This window comes from Sphaeramia orbicularis, chromosome 12, assembly GCF_902148855.1.
Source record: "Sphaeramia orbicularis chromosome 12, fSphaOr1.1, whole genome shotgun sequence".
NCBI classification, from domain to species: domain Eukaryota; kingdom Metazoa; phylum Chordata; class Actinopteri; order Kurtiformes; family Apogonidae; genus Sphaeramia; species Sphaeramia orbicularis.
The window spans coordinates 51303803-51325244 of record NC_043968.1 but is presented as its reverse complement, the minus strand read 5'-3'; the positions used below and the strand labels follow the sequence as shown (position 1 = coordinate 51325244).

The 21442-nt window shown below is 36.7% G+C and overlaps 1 protein-coding gene across 1 annotated transcript; it reads left to right on the top strand.

Annotated features, from left to right (window-relative positions):
* Window positions 1–353: 353 nt before the first annotated feature.
* Window positions 354–21320, top strand: dbh (dopamine beta-hydroxylase (dopamine beta-monooxygenase)). Its single transcript, XM_030150419.1, is given in 13 exon segments — window positions 354–513; window positions 516–721; window positions 2547–2693; window positions 5412–5669; window positions 6121–6297; window positions 13783–13885; window positions 15194–15360; window positions 15450–15593; window positions 17739–17777; window positions 18196–18255; window positions 18430–18557; window positions 18922–19081; window positions 20885–21320. Coding segments are annotated over 13 exon segments (1863 nt in total). The 3' UTR covers window positions 20999–21320.
* Window positions 21321–21442: the final 122 nt, after the last annotated feature.

Genomic DNA, 21442 nt, shown 5'->3' with positions numbered 1-21442 from the left:
AGAAAATGAGGACCTGAGAGGTTAGAAAACACAGGAAGAAAAGAATAAACAACCTCACCTGACCACTACAAGGGAGACGCAAAGTCTGCTGTGGCCTGAAAGGAGACCAGAGCTGACAAGGCAAAGAAAAACCACTGAGTGTATGAGTGTTATATCCTTGACAGAAATACACTGTTGTTACAAGAGCAGTGGAGAGAAAGTTTCTCCATAACTTTTGATGAAGTGAAGTGAATGGAAGAAGACTAGAAGACCAAACAGACACTAATTTGTTCAACAGTTATTGCACTGGCACATACGTATTCATTTTGAGTTTAACTATTTGCTGAAGTGGCTCCAGATCCATCATCAGGACTATGAGGATCTTTAGTAAGAACCTTCGTCTTCAAGATATCACCATCATGTACTTCACCGCCTTGGCCACTCTGATGGTGATCTTGGTGGCTTCTTACCAAGCGCCCGGCACCGCTGTTGACATTTCCACCCTTGATTCCAATCCCTCCAGCCCTCTGCCTCCCTGCCCATGCCTTTCCGTGTGCCCCTTGACCCACGTGGGGAGCTCCAGCTTGCCTGGAACATCAGCTATGCAGGGCAGGAGGTTTACATGGAGCTGAGGGTGGCAAAGCTCAGACACGGTATCATCCTGGGGATGTCAGACCGAGGCGAACTGACCAATGCTGACCTAGTGGTGCTATGGGACTCTGGTACTACAAGTTACTTTGGGGTAAGAAAACCTGTGATGTTATTTGTTACATTAAAATTTATTACAAATTAATTATGTCAGAGCATTAATGTATGAAACATCACTGAAATCTAATAAATCACATTATTGCATCTTCTCTACTTTCCATTTGTGCTTCCTAAACCATGACAATGTGCACTTTGACACAAGGACCCATGGTTAATGATCGTATAGCCACAAAAGCTACTATTGGCCTCTACTAATTAGAAATCAATCAAACTGCACTAACAGTTGAAGTTCATTGGAGAATCATTAGCAGATATTAGCGTATTAAAATTGAATTATGTACAGATTAAGATATGTTAAATACTTAATTTTCATTTCCCTGCTCCAGCCTTGACTAATAACTTTTTTCTTTTTAAAATTATTTATTCTCATGTATGATGTCACTACAATGACGTAGCTAAAGTTAATCAAAGGTTGTACACTGTTGCCCCTAAATTATAATAAAATATTTTACCTTTTCTCTTGAAATGATTGTGACAAAGTGATTCATTCTTGATAAATTAAGTATAACTGGGACTCAGTATGTAATCATTGCACCTGATCAAAGGCAATTACCGATGTGTATAAATAGGAATAAAAAGAGGAATGTGTCTGAAAACAAAATTATGCCAACTTTATGGACAACGGTGTATATAAGGCTAAGTAGGAACATTTAATTTATGTTCATTATGTCCAGTATGTTCTTCAGTGAAAAATGCTACCAATGTTTGCAGACCTTATTATGGGTAGCTCTTCAATCGATCAATTTTACGAAATATATGGAATTAAGGTTTTTTTTAATGAAATATATAAAAGTAAAATTTGAAATGAAATATAACAATCAAGACCAGTAGTGGAAACTTCATATAAATACTCAATGTGTATTGTTAAAAATGCATGTTCAAGTCATAAAGCAATATATTTATAGGCATTACTGCTGCTCCTACAGACATTTAACACATACATGTGTGTACGAGCACCAAAATGTACATGATATAAATTCCTTGATATGGGTAGAACAGTTATATAAGAAGGACCAAAAGGGGATAGAGATAAAGAAAGAAAAGGCGATCATAGGTGCTATTCTGGACAGATATGAATGTGAGAAACATAACCGAGGATAGATTCAGCTGTTGCAAAACCTCCTGGCAGAGAAAAACAATTTGTGAACACAGGATTGGCGAGGTTTTACCGCACAAATGTACAGGTACAGTTTTATTAATTATATCAACATCCGCTGCTGAAAAATCTCTTTTAATCTCTTTTCTCAATTTGTAATTTGTCGTGAAATTCAAATAAGCTTCAGTGACTCCTGTGTTGAATTGTGAGTTGCATCAACTTAAAAAGCAATTCCATATATCATAATGCAACTACATGCATACAAGACTCATGCTGAAATGATCCAACTTTATTTATGCTGCACTGAGCTTAGCAATTCACTCCAGGCATGCCTTTTATGAACTATCTCACAGTTTCACAGCAAATTCATAGTTGCCCATTATTTACACAATATGGGAGGCTGCAACTGAATCATTAAACTATCATCAACTTGAACATGTCAGATACACAGCATTGTTGCAAGCAGAATTAAGCAGTGACACAAGTGAATTCTGTGTGCTTCTAATTCTTAAAATAACAAACTATATTATATTCGCTCCAGTTGGTGGCATTTATTTAACCACTGGCATTTCAGCACAAAACTTCCTTCTGTGTTAACCTAAGCGAACAAAGTCTTTTTTGTGTGTTTGCTCATTTAATGTTTGAAATCTCTTCACTGGTTTGACTTGTGTAAGTTGTTTACCGCATATATGTGTGTCTTAAGGATGCGTGGAGTGACAGCAAGGGTCACGTTTCATTGGATAGTCAGCAGGACTATGAGCTGATTGAAGCCAAACAGAAAACTGGAGGATTCTACCTCCTTTTCAAAAGACCCTTCAGTACCTGTGACCCCAGAGATTACCTTATTGAGGTGTGTGAAGTCATTGTTTCAGTGTCTTTGTGTGCATCCACTATATCAACTTGAGTTGTGTCTGCAGTTGGAGATGAGGTTGGATTGGGGAATGGCTATCTGAAAGGTTCTTTCTTTTGCTGATGGATTAATTACTGCATTTAATTGTTTGCAGTGTGCATTGCTTAAAGAAATGTGCTTCTCTGTCTGTTGCCCACTTTATTTTACTTCTTTTTTTATTCTCTTTTTATTGAAAGAATTTAGGTTTTTACAAACATTAAAAAATTTGACAGACTTTACTTTATTTCAATTCAGTATAAGCTTTATCCATCGCTCATGTGGGAATTAACCAAAAACTTAGCAAACCAAACACAAACCTAAACAAAAGCACACAAAAGATGATACAGTTAAATGTTTACTACCCACTGCATGCAGGAGTCCTACTTTAGGCTTAGACTTAAACCATCTGATATGTATTTGTAATGATTTTCCTGGGAATTTATGGAAACATTGATCATATCCACTGATGGAAAGATTAAGATTTTTTAATTGAAACCAGTAGAATAAAAGTGGGAAAAGATGTTTGAGCAGACTCACTTATTTAGGATTCTTGCTGTGCATGATATTGGAGATTAGTGCCTATTTGACTCTGTAAAATTTGCAGAATTATTTGTTACACTGCTATTGAAATATTCTTTTTTTTTTATTTATCTTTTTATGAGCAATGTAACAGTACATACAAAGGAGCAGAATTACAGTGCATTCATTATACATTTTCTTTTATATCATTTTTCCCATGCCCAATCCAACTCTAAGGCCCTCCGAGAAGGGGCAACAGCAGAAACAAGAACATCATAACAGTCTCTGAGCAGTAGAAAATCAAATAAGTACAAGCAGTATCAAATCTGTGGTGTACAAGAATATTAACTGAGCTAATGGAAATAGAAAAAAAAAAAAAAAAATCAAGTCATAGCTTGTAGATACCTGTGTTTACTTCTAAATATTAGACATTACCTAGATGTATCAAATGTGACAATAACTGGTAGACAGAACAAATTACGACAAAAAACAACAATACCTAAACAATAATAAAATAGAGTAGGATGGAGGTGTGAGAGATCAATCTGAAGGCAGCGTTTGTAAAGATTGAAAGTAATCTAAAAAAGATTGCCATTTATTAAAGAATTTAGTTGAGGAGCCTTGTAGTGAGAGTCGTATCTTTTCTAATTTAAGAAAAAACATAACATCTCTAAGCCAGAATGAAATAGAAGGGGTTTAGGAGACTTCCACAAAAATAAGATATGTCGTCTTGCAAGGAGGGATGTAAAAGCTATTATATCAGACTCTATTAGGTTAAAACAGGTGTCAACAGGGAGCCCAGATATCACTATAAAAGGGCACATATTGATATTTTTCCTAAGAATATTAGTCATGATCATAAAGTAATCACCCCAAAATTTCAGTAACTTAGGACAGGAAAAGAACATATGGGTTAAGTTGCAGGGAGAGCCCTGACACTTGTCACATTGGTCCACAATATTTGGATAGATTGCAGAGAGTCGAGATTTTGATAAATGGATTCTATGCAACACTTTGAACTGAATAAGTTGTTATCTAGCACACGGTGTGCTGGACCGTATATTAAGGATAGCTTTATCACATAGCTGGTCTGTGAGGTTTAAGCCTAACTCACCTTCCCAAGAAATTCGAGCTTTAGTCATCAAATCATCATCAAATGAAATTAACTGTGCATAAATTTTTGATATGAGAGATTTCTCTTTGGGTTTCAAAGTTAGAGGATCGTCCCATGGTTGTTAGGCTGGAAGAGAAGGGAAACCAGTAAAAAGAGTGGAGGCACAGTGTTATAGTTAGAAATCTATTGAAATATTCTGCCATTAAATTTTATTCTTTTAGCTCACAATTTATTTGTGCATCAGTCACCGTCTACACTCACCTTTATGAAAAGACCCAGAGTACATAAACTAAGAACATTTGCCTTACATTTCTATTACACTCCAACCACAACAACAGTTGTTGCTCAGAAAATCAAATATATTATCAAGCCAACATGAGTTGACAACATGTGACACAAAGACCTGACATTTAATAAAACATTTACAGTGCCACGAAGTGTGCATAACCTACAGAACATCACAGTGTGGATACTTTAAGTGGTAATTCATTGAAATGTAATGGGACTAATTCAAAGTGAGACTGAAACAACTTTATTGATCACAAAAGGACTAATTTATTTATAGCCTGCAAGTTCAAAAACTCCCTGGTGAAGGAGATATATGGCAAATGCTGCTTAGTCAGTATGAAAAACAACAATTAGCAATAAACAAAATAGATATTTGTTATAGCTGATAGTTTTTTTTTATTGTAAATGGAGGATACTGTTTGAACCGTGTGTTTGGCACAGATGAAAAAACAGCCATTGCACTGATTAAACTCTCATGAATAGCTTATGGCCTCATGTGCAGATGTAAACTACTGAGAAAATTGGAATGTTCAGCATATTTTCTACTGAGGCATTCGTTATAATAACTGTGGTTTCCATGGTACTGCATTAGACTAAGCTGCAGACAGAAAAACTAATGTTCATCACTATGACAACATGAAAAGTTCCATGTGTTTGCTTTATAACACGGTTCAGTAAAGTATTAAGCATGAAACTGCCTGTGTACAATAAAAAAGTTTATAACATGTTTTTATTTTTGATTGGTGTTGACTGATTAGGAGGGAACTGTGCACATTATATATGGATTCTTGGATAAACCACTTGCCTTGCTGGAGCAGCTGAACCTTTCTCGGATTAACACAGGAGTACAGAGAATTGTGATGCTGCGTCCTGACACGCCACCACCAATCCTGCCTCCAGATGTGCAGACCCTCGATGTTGTGGCCCCAGATGTCATCATACCAAGTCAAGAGACCACCTACTGGTGCTTCATCCAGAAGCTACCAGAAAACATGCCCAAGAACCACATTGTTATGGTATAATTGCATCTAAATACGGAAACACATTGCACAGAGTTTATTTACAAACTGTAGAGTGGGTGTAGTAGGTGGAGATTGTGCACAAGTAACTATTATTGTGCATCAACTGGGCCACACAAAACATGATCTGTATCATCATGAGGAAAATGTAGAGGCACAACAAGCACACCACACCTAATGGCACACTGTTTAATCTTTACATTCACTTCTCATTATCTCAGAAATTGATCTAGTATTAAATACTGTGATCAATGTGGAATGATTCATTGCAAAACACAAAGAAAATCATCAGATATGGAACTGTATTGCACAGTATGTTGCGGCTGAGTTAAAACTTTAAATTTAGTGAAGTTACGTGACTGGAGTAGCAATATTGTCATAACAATAAAAGGCCCATAAAACAACATGATTCTTGTTTAATCCCTTTTCTTCCCCCTGTTTCTGTCAGTATGAGTCGGTTATAACTCCAGGTAATGAGGCCATCGTACATCACATAGAAGTGTTTGAGTGTGCTCCGGACATCCGAGAAGTACCAGAATACAGCGGCTCATGTGACGACAAGATGAAGCCAGGCAAGCTCAACTTCTGCCGCCATGTTCTTGCTGCGTGGGCTATGGGTGCTGAGGTATGATGGGAAACAGACACCCACACACACCCTCCACACCACACTGAAAATACAGGGTGTCCCAAAAAATGTATACACACTTTAAATAATTGTAAAGTAGGTGTGTAGAAGCAAAATAATGTAATAACAGCCGATAACGTAATAAATTTGCCATTTTTAAAATGTAATAGGTCAATAACGTAGTATCTGGACAATAACATAATAAAAGTCCTGAACCGATAACGTAATAACTTTTGGCCAAAAATGTTATAACTCACTGGCTGGTTATTACATTATTGGCCTGGTAAAAAAAAAAAAAAAAAAGATTTGCAAATGTAATAACTAAGCCAATAACATAATAAGTTATAACGTTACTGGCCAAAATTCATTACGTTATCGGTTCAGAACTTTTATAACATTATTGGCCAGATATTACGTTATTGGCCTATTACAATTTATAAATGGCAAATTCATTACGTTATCGGCCATTATTACGTTATCTTGTTGTTATTACATTATTGGCTTCTACAAGGTGTTTTTTAAAATTCATTTAATTTTCAAAATGTAATAGAATTTACAAACATCATTTTATTGTTTTGCCACCTCCTGTTCTCAAACTGACGTCCGTTCTGGTCCAGACAATGCTGACAACGCCAAGCAATGGAATCGCACACGTCACCTAACAATTCCCTTGGTATTTGCGTGCATTCATGTTCAATGGCTGCTCTCAATTCAGCAACAGTTGCAGGTCTCATAGTGCAGACTTTGTCTTTTAGGTATCCCCAGAAAAAAGTCTAGTGGTGTGAGGTCTGGTGAACTTGCCAAACAGGTGGATTGAACAGAGGGGTTTTGTTAAATACCCTCCACGTACATTTTTTTGAGACACCCTGTATATACTGTTCTACCATAAGCCAAGTCATCTTCAACATTTACCCCAATCATAACTTTTATGATCCTTGAAACCTGCCCACTGACGATGAGGCCATCTGCCACAAAAACCCTCCTTTAGCAAAAGCAGATTTCATCTAACTGATTATCTGAAGAATAAAACCGCAAACACAAACACTATCACACGAATCACAATAAACCTGTGCATTAAAATCACAATAAGTGATGCCAGTGAGTCTAATTTTAAAAAAGAGTGCTTGTACCTATTATAAGAGATAAACAAAAACTCCTACACCAGTAATAACCAAGCCACTGCAGAAAAACCTTATAAAGATGATCCCACACACAGCTCAAGTCTATTAAGAGCTCAGAGACAGTCTGTATGTGGGAAGTACACTCACATGCAAATATCCAGAAACTTCTTTTACTTGGTTGCACATATTAGCAACAATGAAAAGCACATATTTATGCAGATGACGAGATTTAGAGACAATACACTGCTTCATGGGCAGGGCATCTTATCACTGCTGATGCTGTTCAAAAGAGTTGTATCACACACTATGGACATACACAAGTCACTAATATTTCATGATCTTACACTACCTGGGGCCAGTTTGGAAGAGGTGATTGATAAAATTATGTAGTAACAAGGAGTTTTTTTTTTTTTTTTTTTTTACATTTTTAACAGTCTCCTCCTAGATGTACAAACTGAGTCCAGCAGTCACGGTGCATATGATCACTGTCAAAATTCCAACCTCTTGTCAGCTTCCCAGGGAATTTCACTGCAGAGCTCTGTGTCAGTGTTTTGTGTTATTTTTTGATCGTGTCATGGATCTTGTCAGTGGTCTCCTATGTGGTGACAGTAGAAATCCTTCATAGACAAAGGTCAGTGTCCAAGATCTCCCTGCTGTGTTTGAAATCAGTAAACCACTTCTTTACTTTCTGGCAAAGCATGCACCACGCATCACAGCAGCCTGGGCTCTAATCCAGCCTGGGTCCTCTGCTACATGTCATCTTCTTTCTTTCTCTTGTGTCTTTCGGCTATCATAACAAAGCATAGCATGCCAAAGAATTCTTAAAAAAAAACAGAACTGAACATCCTCCAAAAGCACTCTCTCAGGATTCATTTTCACATCCTGAAATCCAACTTTCAATTATTCGAGACATAAAAACCACTAAAGGTATTCAATTCAATCTTTCAGTGATGAACTGCATGTCAAGGTTATTATTGTTAACGAAAACTAACAAAATGATGAAAACTAGAATTGAGAGAACATTTTCGTTAACTGAAATAAATAAAAACTATAATTAAAAGAAAAAAACGATAACTAACTGAAACTGTAGTGTGTGCTTACAAAACTAACTAAAACGTCTAAAAATTATGGATAAAATTCCCTTAGTTTTCGTCTTTGTCAATGTCGGATTGATATGAAATCGATTTATTTTGCTCAAGCAATTTTAGCGGGTGACACCATACGGCACTTCACGGTCCGTCACTTGTGGTCACTTGTGGTTTCTAGTCGTGTTCTGGTCCCCACTCTACCTGGAAACATGGAGACTAAAGTTAGGCGAAAGCAGCAGAGTCCTGTCTGGGATTTATTTGAATACGACAGAGAAGAAGAAAAAAAATACAACAAAACTACAATTAATACTAAGATGAAAGTAAGCATTTAGAAGAAAATTAAAATTAATAAAAACTAGTAAATCTGCTCTAAAAACTAATTAAAACTAACTGAATTTGAGAAAAAATAGTCAAAACTAAATAAAACTAAACTATAATGAAAAATCCAAATTTATTATAACCTTGCTGCATGTGAATGGAACAAAAGTTGCACAGCAGTAAAGTCATCTTATTTGACCTTTTAAAATCAATGCCACTGCACATCATTTGAGCTCAAAGGATGCCACAACTATTTAGGTTTGTACTTCTAGTTTGGAATTAAACTTCAGAGTCTGACAAGATGAAATCAGCCAGCTTAGTCTACAGCTACCAAGCAGTCAGCTGACCAGACAAGCAGCCGGCTGGTCATCTAAAGCAAAGGGGACAGCGAATGTGAGCCTGTCACCATATTTCTCTGCTCTACTCCCCACTGTATCACAGCCAGCCTGGCCCCTCTCTGATAGGATTATCTGCCAGGCAAACAAAAACAAGGAGGATGCCTTCTGTGAGCTGTGAGCTGTGAAGACAAGATTAGGTGGGAAATATTCAGGACTCTTTCATCACCTCTTAATAGTGTTGTTTCATTCTCCCCGGCACCATATCAGTAAGGAAACTAGAGAGAAAAAGAAAGAAGAAAGGGGACGTCGGAGTAAGTTTGGGAAAATAGCGGGACAATAATGTATGACACTGTCAGAATGCAAAAGAAGAAGTGCAAAAAAAATTGTGTGTGTGTAGAAATGAACAAATCTCTAAAGACTTTACTGTTATTGCATAAACAACTCTCTCTTCCTTTTCAAACCCTTTGTATCTCCTGAAGCAGGCTAAGGTGAGCTTCTTTCTGAAATAGGTGAAGACACATATGATAAAGATTAAATCAACATTCCAGGAAATAATAGAGTGGAGGTGTGACACCCACAGGGTTGGCTGTGATTCAAAAACTAATTTTCACTCTAATAAGCAGAAGAGACAGAATCCAAGAAGTGAAAGAGCAAGAAAATATACCACAGTTCAACCACCATCCCAGAGGGTCCATCCATATGAGAATACAATCTTTGCTCTCATCATAGAAATATTTCATCAACATGTTTGAGGCAGCCTAAGAAAGACCAAAAACCCTGAGAAACATTTGAAGGCTGAGGACAACAATATAGACACAGACTGTCCATGTTAAACCCATGTGTGGAAGTTGTTCTTTGTTCAGTATAATAATAATTTTTCCAGTCAAGCAGCCTTGGTTTCACAGTCTTTGGTTCTGTGGGTGGTTGTAAGTTTGTGACAAGGTTTTCCTTTATTTTTAGAAGACAAATACCCAAAACTATAGAGGAGCTGAAAGTTATCTCTAAATTCACATAGCGAACAACACATAGTCTGGCTTAAAAAAACAAACAAACAAAAAAAAGATGATAGTTTAGATCCTTCCATTGGGTAATTAGTACAGAGATATGTTTCAGCTGCAACAAGTTATTTTACTGTAACTGGTGCAATAAGTAGCATCTAATTTTTACTCATTGATGTAAGATGTAACTCTGAAGGGTCAAAGTTTCATCCTGCATCAAACATAAGAAACAACAATGGAGATTGGTGAACCAACCACATGCTACTTTTGTGTCTGTTCCCTAATGAATTTTTGTCTATATTTAACCATTCTTAAGTGGTTTATCACCCTTTATTATAATATTATCCTCTGTATTTGCATTTTTCAGTGAAAATCAGGTATTTTCTTATATTTAATTTACTGATCATGTAGATGTTCATAAAAGCTCAGATTAAAGTTGTAGGTTATTATATCAAAAACTGAGAAAACTGCAGAAAAAGTGACTTTTTCCATAAAATATATCATTAACTGAACATAAACTCAGTATCTCCATCCACTGTCATTGATCCATTTCCATGGGTTTTACTGGTGAATCAATGTTGTAGAAGATGGCAGTGTTTCCATGTTCACTGTACGGAGCCTCTGAACGTCCAAATGGGTCATATCTGATGACCATGAAAAGATGACAAACTGTATTTTACACATATTATTTACATATATTGATAAGATTAGTCGATTAACAGGTATTAAACATTTTTGATCACTGTGAGATTTTGGTCGCAGGTGGCTGTTTGGGTCTTTATGGGTTAAAAAAACCCCTGAAAGGATAGTGGTGAAACATCACCTAGAAGGAAATGTGGTCGGGGAAAAAATGTTTGATGATCTGATCAACATTAGAACTCACAGCTACGATGAATAGTGACAGTAGGAGCATATTCACAGACACAATGCTAACAGAACTCAAGGGATTGGATCTACAAAGCTGTGGAGCCTTAAGAAAACAACTTATCAGTGAGAGTAATTGGAGAAAAAAGGCTGAAATTCACTATGAAGCATAAATATTGGACTGCTTCAATTTAAAAGGTCACGTGATTTGATGAGTCCCGATTGACCCTGTTTCAGATTGATGGGTGCATCAGGGTGAGAAAAGGATGAAGTGATTACCCATTATGCTTAGTGCCTACAGTACAAGCCATGGGGGCAGTGTTATGATCTGGTTTTGATTCAGTTGGTCAGGTCTAGTTTCAACAATAGTATGTGTCCAGAAAATGAGGTCACCTGAACCTGAATAGACTGAATGAGCAGGTCTGAACATCAGTGTATTGCTGATGATACAGATGTATTGCAAGATGACAATACCAGGATTCATCAGGCTCAAACTGTGAAAGAGCAGGAGACATCATTTTCAACCATGGAATGACCACCGTAGAGTCCAGACCTGAAGCACACTGAGTCAGATTCTCCCATCATCAATACAAAATGTGAGCCAAAATTCAGTGCAGCATTAGAAATAAATACGTTGTGACATAATCTTATTGAAATGATAGAGTGACTAATGCATGTTAAAACAAAGCCAATGGTGGTCCAACAAAATATTAGAGTGTAGCCAGAGTGTGTATGACTGATTTATTATAAAAACTAGATTGGATGTATTTTAAAACATCCTGCTGTGGGTAAAATGACACTTTATCATTGTGAATGAAGATGAATTCACACAAATATATTAACTTTCTGCACCGGAGGCTGATTGCACATATATATGTCTCGGTGACATATTTTGCCAATGTCTAACCGGTATTAAAAAGACTGACTAAGCATAGTTAAAGGATTATAGATTCAAATAAAAAACTAATATCAATTCAATGCATGTATAAGTATGTTTTTTCCTGCTATAATTCAGTTTGTGATTAATATTTAACACCCTCTAGTAAAATTCTACAACCTCTACAAATGATTTTTTTTTTTTTTTTTTTTTAATTTAATTGGCTAAAAATGTATTCCTAAGGTGGACTGACTCTTAGAGCAGGGGTGTCAAACTCATCTTCTTTCAGGGGCCACATTAAGCCCAAATTGATCTTAAGTGGGCCGGACCAGTAAAATAATGGCATAATAACCTATAAATAATGACGATTCCAAATTTAGTGCAATCAAAATTAAATTATAAAAATATGTACATTTGCAAACTATCCAAACAAAAATGATGTGAATAACCTGAAAAAAACTTAAATTTCTAGAGAAAAATAAGTGTAATTTTAACAATATTACACCTCAACTTACCATTTATATATGCATATTATGGATTGGATCTACAAAGGCACCAAATATTTAATAACAGGAAGAACAATGTTAAAATTTTACTTTCAAAATTTCAGGTTTTTCACATTTTATTGTTAAAGGATAGTTTGTAAATGTGAATATTTTCATCATTTACTGTAAGTTTTTACACTAAAACAAAGAGAAAATTTGGAGTTGTCCTTACTTATTTGTAGATGAAATGTAATATTATATTTTCACATTAAACTAAGAAAATTTGGAGTCATTATTTATACATTATTATGCTATTATTTTAATTGAGATCACATTGGTCTGTATGTGGAACCTGAAGTAAAACGACTTCAACATCCTTGATTGTTTACAGGGTGGGGAAGTAAAATTTACAATGAACATTTAGTTGTTTTTTCTCAGCAGACACTACGTCAATTGTTTTGAAACCAAACATATATTGATGTCATAATCATACCTAACACTATTATCCATACCTTTTCAGAAACTTTTGCCCATATGAGTAATCAGGAAAGCAAACGTCAAAGAGTGTGTGATTTGCTGAATGCACTCGTCACACCAAAGGAGATTTCAAAAATAGTTGGAGTGTCCATAAAGACTGTTTATAATGTAAAGAAGAGAATGACTATGAGCAAAACTATTACGAGAAAGTCCGGAAGATACTATCAAAGAAGAATGGGAGAAGTTGTCACCCGAATATTTGAGGAACACTTGCGCAAGTTTCAGGATACGTGTGAAGGCAGTTATTGAGAAAGAAGGAGGACACATAGAATAAAAACATTTTCTATTATGTCAATTTTCTTGTGGCAAATAATTCTCATGACTTTCAATAAACTAATTGGTCATACACTGTCTTTCAATCCCTGCCTCAAAATATTGTACATTTTGCTTCCCCACCCTGTATATCTTAAGTGTAATTTTTGCACTTTGCAAATTAATCCCACGGGCCGAATTGGACCCTTTGGCGGGCCGGTTTTGGCCCCTGGGCCGCATGTTTGACACCTGTGCCTTAGAGCATGTAATGTCATTTCTTCTATCCATAGTCTCCTGTTATCTCTTTAGTAGCCCTTGTGATGAAGACAAAACTGTCTGGAAAAACACTTCAAAATGTATTAGCAGTACTTACACACCTCTGCATTAAATAACATCAGGCCAAATCAGTAAAATATGCAGTAGGGGTAAAATACACCAAATATTTAGACAAATATGTGACAAAATGGCTCTCAACAACTCTAAATCATCTGTATAATATGTGAAGAGGGTTCTGAGAGTTTGCCAACACTTCAAAGCAGCTGTGCATAAATGAGTAGGCTCATAAATCACATGTGTCCTGACTCAGTGGGTGTGTGTTTGTTCGCAGGCTTTTTACTATCCTCCTGACGCAGGGCTGCCCATGGGAGGACCAGGTTCCTCAAGGTTCCTTCGTCTTGAGGTCCACTACCACAACCCTCTTATTATATCTGGTATATGAACACAGAAACATACACACTAGACCATTTTCATCCTATATCCACAAAAAAAGCAGGATTCTCCATATTCCCCCTTAAGAGCCCCAGGCTTATCTTCAACAAACTGATTCATTTACATTTTTTTTTTCCAGATACACCTTTTGATCTCTATAATAGAAGCCGCTACAGACTTTACTTTCCTTATCCTCATCTGACCCTACAGATATAACCCACATCTCTACACATTTGTCTCGTTTCAGGGCTTTTTTCTTCCCACATTTTTGTATATCCTCTTATCCTCTTATCCTCTCCAAACTTTCCTTAACAGAGATAAAGTAAAATCCAACAGAGCATGGCTGTGCATTACCTTTAAATCCATTACACCACACATTGAGTAACACTGATGTTCTCAGTGTTCCTGCCGTAATTCACATTGTTTTATATCCTTACTCACTGTCAAGCTTCACCACCGTTTGCTTGCTTCACTAATATATGCAGACTCTGAATCTTTAGAATTGCAGCAGCATGTGCGCTAACAGTACCAGACAGAGAACACACAATACACATTTGTTACACATTTTTGATCCACATTCTCGTCTATCCGTCCATTGTTAGGTTATCTCTCATTTAGATAAAAAAAAACTAGAATAATATATAACGCCTGCATATATATTTTAACCCTTTCATGCACAGTGGTCACTACAGTGGACAGTTATTCTCCAGCTGTTCTCTTGTATATTCGTGGGTTTTGTGGTTTTAGTTCCATATCAGCCAACACAGTGGACACTTATGCACCATCCCATACACTGCAATTTATCCCATTACTGTAACTTTGCTGTTCTTGATAAACCTGATCTGCAGTAACATGTTTGAGTGGAAACCAATTGCTAATTGTTATTAGACTGTAATGAACATGGGGTTTTTTTTAAGCAAAAAGGCTGATTTTTGGATATTATATCCATGAAGTGAATAATAATTAGCATTTGGATATGTTAAAATGTGAGAAAACATCCGATTCACAGCATTAAAAATGTTTTTATTGCAAAGTTTTCCATATCTCTTTCTGATATAAGGCTTTGAATACATGTTTCTTTTCTTCAAAACTTAAATGCATGGTGTCCAGCTGAGTGGACATTTTTGTAACTCCTTAAAAAAACAAAAACAAACAAAAAAAAAAAAACCCAATCACAGGTTTTTTTTTCATGCCTCTAGAGGAATGAAACCACTCAGGAAAAATATCTTGACTAAGGTTCTCATAATTCATGCATGAAAGGGTTCATATATGAGCATATTAAAATAAATGGACTGTGTATCCTCATGTAGATCGCCGTGATTCATCAGGCATTCGGTTGCATTACACTCCCAGTCTGAGGCCATTCGATGCAGGAATCATGGAACTGGGTCTTGTTTACACCCCTCTAATGGCTATCCCACCAAAACAGCAAACATTCTACCTGAGTGGATACTGCACCTCTAAGTGTACACAGACTGTATGTATACAAAAACTATATTGTTTATAGCATTACTGATGTCTGACATGTTCAGGTTAAGATACTGGAGCTTCTGCCTGTCCGTCTAGGCTTTGCCTCCGGGAGGGATTAACATATTTGCATCTCAGCTGCACACCCACCTGGCAGGACGTGGGGTGAGGACAGTCTTGGTGAGGGGAGGCAAAGAACTAGAGGTGGTACAGGAGGACCCCCACTTCAGTACACACTACCAGGTGAGCAACAGCAGGGATTCAAGTGATTTACCCAGAAGAATGTAGTGTAGAGATCACTGTTTGTGTACTGAGGCATAAATACTATTATATTACATAACAATAAGAGTTTTACTTACGCATTGCTCTGTGCTACTGGGACAAAAATTATTCTGAAAATGTTGTCCAAAGATGTCTGCTGGATGACTGTACTGCATTTTTAAAAATAAAATCTCATTAAAATAATCTTTAATTTTGCAAGTTTGACCCAGATACATACACCATACACCAAGTACAACTCTTATCATGAGCTAAAGTTCAAAAGCAAATGTCTTAGAACAAGTAAAAGTTATTTCAAATTATTCTGTGTTTAAGGAAATTCTTTTTTTTTTCTTTTTTTAAGAATGCATCAATGAGAGCAGCACAGCTTGACACTTTACTTAAAATTTCCTTTTATTATTATTATTATTATTATTATTATTATTATTATTATTATTATTATTATTATTCATAATAATAATAATTGATTTTTTTTTTTTTTACACTACTTCAGCTACAGACTGAAGTAAAAGGTTCACTTAAAGGATTCATATGAGTCACTGACTATGCTTACATACAAAATAATAAATATCCCAAACACGTGGCTTACATGGCCATTAAAAAGGAATGACCTTCTTATACGCCTGCTTACATGCAGCTATTCATGGCCCATTGAAAACAATGTTTTCCACTGGTGAAAGATATTCCAGTGTGAACTAAACCTCTGATAAAAGGTCAGCTATTCAATATTTGCTCATATCCAAAAACCTATTGACTGACATCGTCTTTCATAATGTTTGCCAGTAGGCATGTTTCTCCTTCCAAACAGTGATGAACTTTTCTTTGCGTCATCTCTACCAGAGAGGAACTTTGTGTTCCAAGTGACATGCAAATTATATTTGTTTTCTGAATGCAATGTATACATGTCTAAAAAATTCACACAAAACCAGAATAATGTCAGCTTAGCCCACATCTTAATCAGAAAATGCTCTATTCAGAAAAAGGCTTATTCTGGGATATCTAAAAAGGAATATGCTTTTGACACGATACCTGTCAAATTCAGAATATTGTACAAGTGCCATGTTGTTTAATTTGGAACAATATTCATTTTTGATTGCTGGCATGTACTAATACATTTCCTATATTTTCTCCTGCTTATTTCTTTAAACTATAATTTTCCATATTATTTTCATGTTCAACTGCTATGTATCAACCTGTAGTGATATGTTTCCCATTCAGCCTTTCCTTTTCATGTTTCTGGTTATATATGCCTTCATAGGTTTCTACCAAATCTGTACACATATTTCTTCATTTTTTGGTGTGGAAAAAAAATGTAGTGACGCTACATGACGTGAAAAACTAAAGATAAGATTGACTTGCTTATAAATTCTTGAGACTAAAAAGCTGCATTTGTGGGTTGTTAAACGACACTGTATATCCCACTTTGTCATCAATATTGTCACACCTAATTGTAGTGGTAAGGTTTTATGAAAATGCAGTCACAAATCTGAATCAGCTTGTTAGGTCACAAGGACAAAAAAAATCCTGCCCATCAAAGCATCAAAACTGACAAACAACAATATTAACACTGTTTACAGACAGCATCTAACATCTGTTGTGTTTTATTTATGCGCAGTATCCTGAGGCAGGTACACACACATACACACACAGCAGAGAAAGACATCTGTTAGACTGCCTGATAAAATCTCCAGCTGCTGTTGGTTTCAGACTAATGTGACTGTACCGGTGTGTTGTTGTTTCAAACCCTGCAGCCTCATTAGGCACATGAAGACTTTATCAGCCGAGTCTCAGAGACATATTAGGCCTTTTCATGCACTGTCAATAATTATGAAAAGTGCCTTAGACAGAACATAAATAAACAAGAGTGTTTTAGTTGAATAGATGTCTTTGAAATGAATGCACTGCACACAAAACGACTATCTGTGCATACAACAAAGATACAAGAAAAGATAATCTATTGTATAAAGTGTGGGTAATTTAACCTTTTTGTGGCCAAAATCAGTTCTGTCTAAGATCATTTAATTAAAGTCACAAAGTCCAGGGCAGCTGAAAACTAAGTTTGGGGGATTATATCTAAAATAATCCTTGCACTTTCTTTATTTCTTATAGATGATCCGAGTTCTAAGGAAAATGACAAATGTTTTACCTGTAAGTACAAATTTAATGTATCCACGCCTTCATCTCAAACAGCAAAGGCTATGAGTGTTATATTTTATCATGTGCAGAATTTACATTCAGGGAAAATAAGAATTTTACTTCTGAATGCCAGTGACCCAAGTATTTTTTCTCCTTCACATTTAAAATATGAAATCAGAATGGCTTGGTGTTGTATAGTACACACTATAAGGTGCTTAAATGGAGTGGAAATAGGGACAGGATGTAAAAATCAGTGCTGTGATAGAAAATTCCCAGGAGAAAGACAATATAAAAACCAGAGCAGATGTGTGCCACAAAGCAAACATTCACACTGGCTGCTGGCTCCCTTGAAAAAAATTAAAAGCAAGTAATTTTATAGGCTTTTGTTTGAAATGTGTTGCGGCTGCTGTGTTGGTGTCTGATCCTGCAGGGTGACATCCTCATAACAAAGTGCACTTACAACACAGAAGACAGGAGCAAGCCCACTGTGGTGAGCAGCATATTATTCATTTTCACAAATCGTCAAAGTTTACCTTCAGCAATAACAGGTTAACCTTGAGCGTTGCACCATATTCGCTCTAGTCTCTTAATCCCATCTCTCCCCTCTATGAATGATATTTTTGCCTTTCTCTACATCTCCTGCTAAACGTTTTCCTCTCCTCAGGGAGGTTTCGGCATCATGGAGGAAATGTGCGTTAACTACATTCACTACTACCCTCGTACTCAGCTGGAGCTGTGCAAGAGCCACGTTGATCCACAATATCTGCAGAAATACTTTAACTTCATTAACAGGTCATTTTCAATCATCTCTCTTCCTAAAATCATTTTCTTGTTCCTCATGTCCTTCACTCTCTCTTTAATTCTGTATCTTCCTCTGTATTGCCTGTGTGACAAAGCAATTTTTTGTTTTCTGTATTCATGCCTTCACCCTCTATCATTTGCTGCAGGGGCCCCAAAGTAGAGATTACTTCTTTTAATCTCCAAAACTAGATGCTTTGTACTTTAAAGTGAAACAGTTTTCTCCAAATGCCAGTTGTAACCACTTTTTCAATCTCAGCCTCCTTTCTCAATCTCACTCTGCCTCCCCCGTTTTTTATCGACTTTCCTCCAACCTTTCTGTCTCACTCTGCTCCCTCCATCCCATCTCCGCCTGCAGGTTTCACGGAAATGACCAGTGTGTGTGCGGTGAGACGAGTGTGACGGACCAGTATTCTCAACTACAGTGGGATATGTTCAGTGCAGAAGTGCTGGACTCCCTTTACAATACAGCCCCTATATCCATGCACTGCAACCAGTCGACTGCACGTCTTTTCCCTGTGAGTCCCAAATCACACACAAACATACAACAGACCGCCAAACTACCAATTAAACCAGTTCAAAAGCAGTCAGGGTAGATGGATAGGCTGGACAGGCAGCTTGTTAACTTGTAATATACACATGCACAGTCTATGTTTTGATCAGAACAAGTAAATCAATTGGAGTTCAACACTGTGTGAAGGCATTGATCTGGGTTTTTGCAAAAGGAAAGCTTTCTTCTTGATGTGCAACATCAATTGCACAAGTACAAGCTCCAGCACTACTACTGCTGCTTAAAATGCAGTATTTGGGCATGTTTGACAGAATTCATTGTGAGCACAACTAGACATGTGTAACTGAAAGTGTCAGTGTGTTTAAAACAAGGCTGTAATTTAAAGGGTTGGATCTAACAGGGTATATAGAAAAGTAATCCAGTCCAGAATAGGAGTACTTCAAAGGAATCATGTACAACAAATGCAAACCTGACAGATATTCATTCTTTTCCTGAGATGACGCTTCTTCGGGTAGTTTGACAACATCAGTTTGATTAGTTTATCTGAAACTTTCCAGCTTGTCTCAAGTCGGTCATCAACAAATGAAGTCATGGTAAGTTTAGTCAAGCTGTCTTTCAAAGTATTAATGTAAAAAAACCAAACAAAACAAAAATATCCTTAATGTGGCTTCAGGGTAGGCAGTTCGGAAATTATGGGTAAACGGAGATGGGGACTCAATCGTGCATGAAATAAACTCAAAGTAATGAAGCAGTCAGAATCACAATTTGAGTCTTCATATTATTTATGCTGCATTTGAAGGGCAGTAGTTGTCGTTTGGAAGTGATATGTTTTGCGTTGGATGACGATCAATGCAACAGCCATATATCAGTGGTTTTTTTCCTCAGGAAGGGAAAAGAAAAATGTGTGAAATTCAAGGAAAAACTCCCTGCTGCAGTAAAAATAAGCTCCTTCAAGTCATAGGTTTGGCCAAATGGAAGCTTCCATCTGCTGAGCCTAATAGGCAAAAGGCATTCAAAGAATACATAATGGAAAAATAACCTAACAAGAACTTATTACTGACCTTTCCATATGCCAAAAGGCAGACAAGCAAGTAAATGTGCAGCATTATCTACTCCAGTTCACCTTTGCCTTTTCTCCCATTGCTTCACACTGGCCCCTCTCACACTGCTGTGAGCACTGAATAGCACACACCTGTTTCTCATTTTCACAAAACACAGATAATTAACATCAGTGTCATAAACATAAACCTCCACAGGAAGTCGTTTATAAAGCAAAAATTTAACTACAGTACTTATGTGTTGCTATTTGTATAACAGCTATTCAACTGCTAAATGAGGTAATGGCCTGATCAAAGTATAGCATGAATTTAATTAATCAATTCCAAGGGTAGAAAGTTGATAAATATGTTTCTTGAAGATGCACTATGATATATTTGATAAATTATTCACTGACAACCATGCAATTACAAGTCTCAATAAAACTTGAACCAATGGCATCACCACTTTTTGTCAGGGCGGCTGTGGCTCAGTTGGTAGAGTGGGTCGTCCAATGACCAAAGGGTTGGCAGTTCAAATCCTGGCTCTGACTGTCCACATGTCCTTGGGCATGACTAAATTGCTCCCAGTAGGGCCTGACAGTGCCTTGCATGCCGCCTATTCGGGTGTGTGAATGTGAGGAATTGTAAAGTGCTTTGGGCACCATAAAGGTGTAGAAAATGCGCTGTGTAAGTTCAGTTCATTTACCATATTTGAGATTTTAGTCCCACATGGCACATCAGATGTGAAAAACAATAAAAATCTCTTTCTCCAGGGAGACTGGGAAAAACAGCCTGTACCAGTGGTTACCTCCGTCCTTGAAAAACCTCACTACCCCTGTGAGGGGAGAACGCCTCCCACCAGTCCATCTGCTGTACCTGCGGTCTGAGCTGCAGGGCCTGATGGGATATCTCAGCCCACGGCGAAGGTCACTAACCTGGGGACATTCAAAGATACCTCTGACATTCAACAATGTGCCCTGGTCTTATGTTTGTATTTTCTTAAGTGGTATTATGTGTGAACTTTTGACTTCTAAACTTATATAAACAGTTTTATTAATACATCCAAGTTAATGATGATGATGTTCTCATGAGTATTTGGAAGCATCATTTCTGAGCCCAAGATTTAAGATTGACATGCAAATAAAAAAACATCTGCTGTGTCACTTCACATGAACATTTCCATACTCCCTCATGTTTATTTTTGTTTGTTTAGCCTATGAAATGTTTATAAGATGAATATTAACTTTCATTGTATAATAACCTTCAGTGATAATCACAGGCAAGTAAAAAAAGTAAAACAAAATAAAAACAAAACCAAACATGTTAATCAC